Below are 5,176 nucleotides of genomic sequence, written 5' to 3'. Positions count from 1 at the left end.
CTACTGAATGGATTTTGACCATCGTCATTGGATAAATCGCGAATTTTTCATGTCCATCCAAGTTTCCATGAAACGCCCCAAACTAGTATATATTCGGGTCTAACACAGTCCCCCTCGTCGCTTGCATAATAAGCGGTTCGAAGAGTAAAAATTTCATCATACTCTACATGTGCGCGGGATGCTTCCTCATAATGTGACATAAACGAGCTTGTGCTTAAGACGTAACAATGCAAATTTGTACACAATTCAACGTAAATTGTGCATTGATACAACACAACCAGGCCATCTAACGCAGCCGTAATTCAATTCGCCTGCTTTGCGGTGCAAGACATAGGCGAACGCAACTGAAGGTCGCCGCCGCCTGCGATCGGAACGGCAGACGCGCTAGGCGGTGTGGTAGCGTGACAATTGCACTAGGTAAGTGCTGACAAATTTCATGCTAGAAGGATTCCGAAGATGATGATGATGACGACGACGATGTTTGGAGTTGTTCCCTTTCCTGACGAGACTTGAGTTGGCTAACAATAAACGAACACTTTTCCAGCGATAGACGATGGCACTGAACTCCCACCAGGAAGATGGAAGGCCGCCGCAAGCAAACAGAGGACCCACAAGGTGCACAAAGGATTACCCCATCAGATTTGGGGTCTATTGTTTGAAAGGCACCAACTGTGACATGATTTTCATATAAAACGTGAATTGATTAGGGAATTACGATCATTGCTGTTGGTGCTTTCGTTTATTTCAGTTTAATTCTTGACTTCGGAAAACGGTGGTGATATTTTTTAGATTTTCTGTGTTTTTGATTTGACAAACAAAAAATTGAATTTTTACAGTGACCTGCAGAAAAAGTGATGTTCCGTAAGCAAGTGACAGTGGGTGTGATCGTTGCCTTAGCGACGTTGAATTTTGCTTTTGCTCAAAGGTATGCAACAGTTGTTAGAATGAGAACTGAATTTCGTCACAAAAAAAAAACATTTTACAGTACAAACTGGCGCCGCCCGAACGAGACATCGTTTTCTAGCGAGTCGGCAAGCGATCGCAACCAGCGGCTGGGACTGACCACCGGTTATGGAGGCCTTAACGGCTATGGATATTCTAGTTCCGGGGTAGGAGGCTACGCTCCGTTGAAAATCGATCTAGGTGGAGTGGTTCTCGGCACTTTAGTCGGGATAGGAGCACTGCTTATCCTGCCCAAATTAGTCAGTGCTTTCGGAGGTGGGGGCTACGGAGGCCACTACCGAAGTGCCGATTCGAACGATCTTACTGGAGTAACTGAAATGCTGAACAAGGTGGACGATTTTCTGGCGCAGAACAACATTGACTCGGGTTCTTGTATGCAGAAAGCAATCTGCAGTTACGTGCGGTCCTCCGATTACCACATGCAGGTGGGAACGGCCGATCAAATCGAACACATGATTCTGGCTTTATCGGAGTAAGTTTCTCAGTGAGGTGCCATGAGGATGTAATTTTATAACTAACTGTTCCAATAGGAATTCTCTGGTGGACTACATGCTTGATGGAACCGCAATTAGGGAGGCCATCAAAAACGGTAAACAACAGAGCGCGCGGTCCTGTGACGATCTGTACAAAACTTGTCCCTTGGATAGGCAATCTGCGCTACAAGTATTCAAGAAAATGTTTCCTCTAGGGGGAAACTAAGTTGAGTACTGCGGAATATCGGACAACATGTAAATTTTTGAGAGACGCGGCAACAAATGACAAATATTTGACTATAATAGCCATAACCTACTCATTATGCTATTAATAGCAGATCGCAACTAGGGATCTTACAATGGATCGTCATACAACAGCTTCTAGTTTCTTTTATATTTGTCCTTCAAACCCGAACACATTCACGATTCATTCGTTAACCCACGCGCGCAACGAATTAACCATGAATCACACAAACAGTAAACACCTCTCTCAAGTTGATGACACACAACCCGATTACTACGATACGATTGCTTCTGGAGCACGGGAAATAGTATTTCAAGAATTTTCGGCCTCCTTGGATGGCTGGGAAAAACTAAATTTCGTGCTCGGTCGTGTCATCGACCGATCGTTCAAAGAGAGGCGGCAGAAATGTCGAAATCATCATCTTTTTTCGCGTTCCAAAAGTTGAAGAACACTGACCGAAAGGCCCTCTATTTCGGGAACATTCCTTCCCGACAGCTTTTTGACTATGATTCGAGATGAGGGTAGCGACGTTACTACGAACACCTTTGACCAGAAAAGAACGATAAAATATTTTCTTTGAAGACTAGTTTTGCTATTCGAACAAATGGTGAATGGTGCCGGTGGTGGTAGCTTTGATGTGAAATGCCTGATAACTCTAGAGTTGCTGTAAAATTTTCGACGGAAATCTTTATTTAAGTAAACAAAAATAAATTAATAAATATACGTTACGAAGGGGATCCACTAACTATTGCGAGGTTTCTTAGAAACGGGTACAGGTTTTAGAAAAATCGCAATTGTAAATACTATGATAAATGTATGAACTGCAAAACTTTGGCAAGAACAAGAATTGTCCACTTTTTCGAAAGAAATGTCCCAAATTCCGATTTTTTGCAGGTTTGGTTAGAGCAGTATTATTTAGAGGTGCTAGGTTGCATAAAAATGATAATTTGTTTTGAAAATGAACATTGTTCAAATGACCCAGACCAAGACCAAGGTGATTCAAATACAAAAACTCCAATGAAATAATCCCTAGTACACGAAAACACTTATACACAAAGAACAAATTCAACTTTTCTTGATGCTAGGTTCAGTAGTTAACAAATTAGTGAAGGGTCAGAGTATGTAGCGATTTATCCAAGCAACATGTTAAATATGAAGCAAATATCATCGCATTCGATTTTCTTTCTGTTACCAGCAAGCAACTGTCACAGTAAGCTTGGAGATTCGACACGTGATTTGATGTCTTGTCTATTTTGATTTGGTTGCCGGGTTTTGACTTTCGGATTCAAGGTGATACGGCATTAAATCAAAAACATTTTTTTCTTGTTCTTGCGTCATTTTTTTTTTCTTCTATAATACAACATTCGCGAGAACAATAATCCGCTTCTACTTTGTTTTTAATGGAATGTAGTGAAATTAATCACTTTTTTCCATACTTTTTTTAAATATATCGATGCATGTTGATTTCTTCCGAAACAATATTTATTCTAAACGATTACTGATATACCTAGGCACAAGAAACAGTAATAGTTATGAGCGAAATTCCGCTAGTTTTTTTTTTTTTTGAAACATATCGGACGATTCTTTAAGGTCCTATTGAATAAATCAGGGTGAAGTTCATGGGTCATCAATTTTCATGCTTTCTTTTGAGAATGATGATTTTTTTACTCAAAACTATTAATCACAGACCTTTGGATACGAAAACAACGATCGGATTAAAATCTATTCACGAGATGAAATTTACCCGTTTTCCTTTCATTTCATCATCGTTCGACCGACCGATTTCAATACGGTTTATCGTATAAAGTTAAAAATTAACTTGGGATTTCAGGTTTTTGTAATTTTCTAGCAAATCATCAGTATTACATTGATGGTATGGTACAAGCAATCGCAGTAACTTACTGTGGTCGAGAGAAAAATTATCCAATCAGGGATGATTAAAATCATTTTCACTACCGGAATATCAAAATTACAGCCATTTTCTTTCAATTTTCACTCCCAATGAACGCGGTACCCTTTAAAACACACCAGAATTTCATTCTTGAAACGAGCTGTCATACTCCGACGAAATAATTCACGCGCATCGTTCACAGTCACGAAATAAAGTCTTCTGAAAATCCAACCAAATGATACTCATCGTTTTATACTTTCCTTTGGTAAAGCGAAAATGACGTGATCAACGTGACGCTTGCTGTCGTTTTTATAATGAAACACTAAAATTTCTTTAGTGTCAGTATTTTTCTTATTCATCACAAATCCCGTAATGCTAATGTACAGCACACAAACCGAATTTACAACATTACAGTTCACACAATGAAACTCAGAGAAATAAATTTTCAGAAAATTTGAAACAGTGAATATCAAACGAACACGTTTCCACTGCGCCTGACGGATGAGTAGGCCTATATTTTTTTTAAGAATGATGAAAAAACGGAGGGAGAGAGAATGGACATTGCATGAAAGCGAAATATTTCCTTGTGATGGTAGAAAAAAGCACTGACGTTTATGGTGGTTATTTTTTACTTTCATGCAAAAGTGCTGGAATTTTTAATCCCAACCGTCAAAGACTAAAGACTAAAGCAAACTTCCGTGCTTCTCAACGGGCCTTAGGGGCCGTTCAATAATTACGTAAGCATTTTTTTCCACTTTTTCGACCCCCCATCCCCCATTGTAAGACATCGTAAGATTTATTTGATACCCCCCCTCCCCCATAGTAAGATCTTACTGCCAGCATGTATATTTTTTTTTTATTTTAGTTTTATCATTATGAAGCAAGCACAGTACTTCGTTTCCTCTTCTGTCCTTTATTCGAGTAATTCCGTAATTTCCTTCCATTTATTTTGCCGTCAACGCTTCCATGAACATGGGTATTTGAGCAGCTGCAATAACCATATTTTTTCCTACGTAAGATAATTAATTCTCCCTCCCCTGTAAGATAGCGTCGGAAAATTGCATACACCCCCCTCCCCCCCCTATTTGCTTACGTAAATATTGAACGGCCCCTTACGTTCTACTGGCCTGCTTTAAGGGGTTATATACTTGTTTGGTCGAGAAAAATGAGGGAAGTTTGAATTTATTTTTAAGTGCATAGCACCATTTTCATTGCATCAAAGTGGTATTTTTCTGAGAGTACAGTTTATCAACAATTAAAAAAATACGTTTGATTCTGAGATATAATAATTATTACTGGAGTAATGGCCGTTTCCCCGAAACGCTTTTTTTTTGCAAAGGCTTGCGGTGATCCTGATGGAGACTCAGCGGGTCAACCGGAATAAAAAAACTCATATTATTTCATTAGTTAAGAAGTGTGCCGGGTCCTTGAACGATCGCTTTTATGAGTATTTTGTTTTCAGCGCAAATGGGAACGTTTTTCCCAAAAAATGCACGTTTTGAGCGCTAAAAACTGCATAAAATTTTTTTTTGCGGTAAAATGTAACTGTAAGTTTCAAAAAGCGATCGTTCAAGGACCGGCGAATTTAATAACGAAAATTTAAAA

At 39.2% G+C, this 5,176-nt stretch overlaps 1 protein-coding gene across 2 annotated transcripts; it reads left to right on the top strand.

Moving 5' to 3' along the window:
• The first annotated feature begins 302 nt into the window (after nt 1-302).
• LOC129731374 (uncharacterized) lies at nt 303-2,489 on the top strand. Of its 2 annotated transcripts, none has more exons than XM_055691307.1 (5): nt 303-417; nt 545-772; nt 837-925; nt 986-1,435; nt 1,494-2,489. In XM_055691307.1, exons 3-5 carry the CDS (start codon nt 855-857, stop codon nt 1,660-1,662), a joined length of 690 nt encoding a protein of 229 aa, XP_055547282.1. In that variant the 5' UTR covers nt 303-417; nt 545-772; nt 837-854; the 3' UTR covers nt 1,663-2,489. The 2 variants fall into 2 exon arrangements, with proteins under 2 accessions (XP_055547282.1, XP_055547292.1); XM_055691317.1 differs by having other exon boundaries at nt 545-775.
• Nucleotides 2,490-5,176: the final 2,687 nt, after the last annotated feature.

The sequence above is a fragment of the Wyeomyia smithii genome, chromosome 1 (genome assembly GCF_029784165.1).
Source record: "Wyeomyia smithii strain HCP4-BCI-WySm-NY-G18 chromosome 1, ASM2978416v1, whole genome shotgun sequence".
NCBI classification, from domain to species: Eukaryota; Metazoa; Arthropoda; class Insecta; order Diptera; family Culicidae; genus Wyeomyia; species Wyeomyia smithii.
This window is presented reverse-complemented; position numbering and strand designations above follow the sequence as displayed.

Coding starts and splice junctions, on each gene's coding strand:
- LOC129731374 (XM_055691307.1), top strand. CDS start 855: ATGTTCCGTAAGCAAGTGACAGTGGGTGTGATCGTTGCCTTAGCGACG. Junction 926..985: donor AATTTTGCTTTTGCTCAAAG/GTATGCAACAGT, acceptor AACATTTTACAG/TACAAACTGGCGCCGCCCGA. Junction 1,436..1,493: donor ATGATTCTGGCTTTATCGGA/GTAAGTTTCTCA, acceptor CTGTTCCAATAG/GAATTCTCTGGTGGACTACA.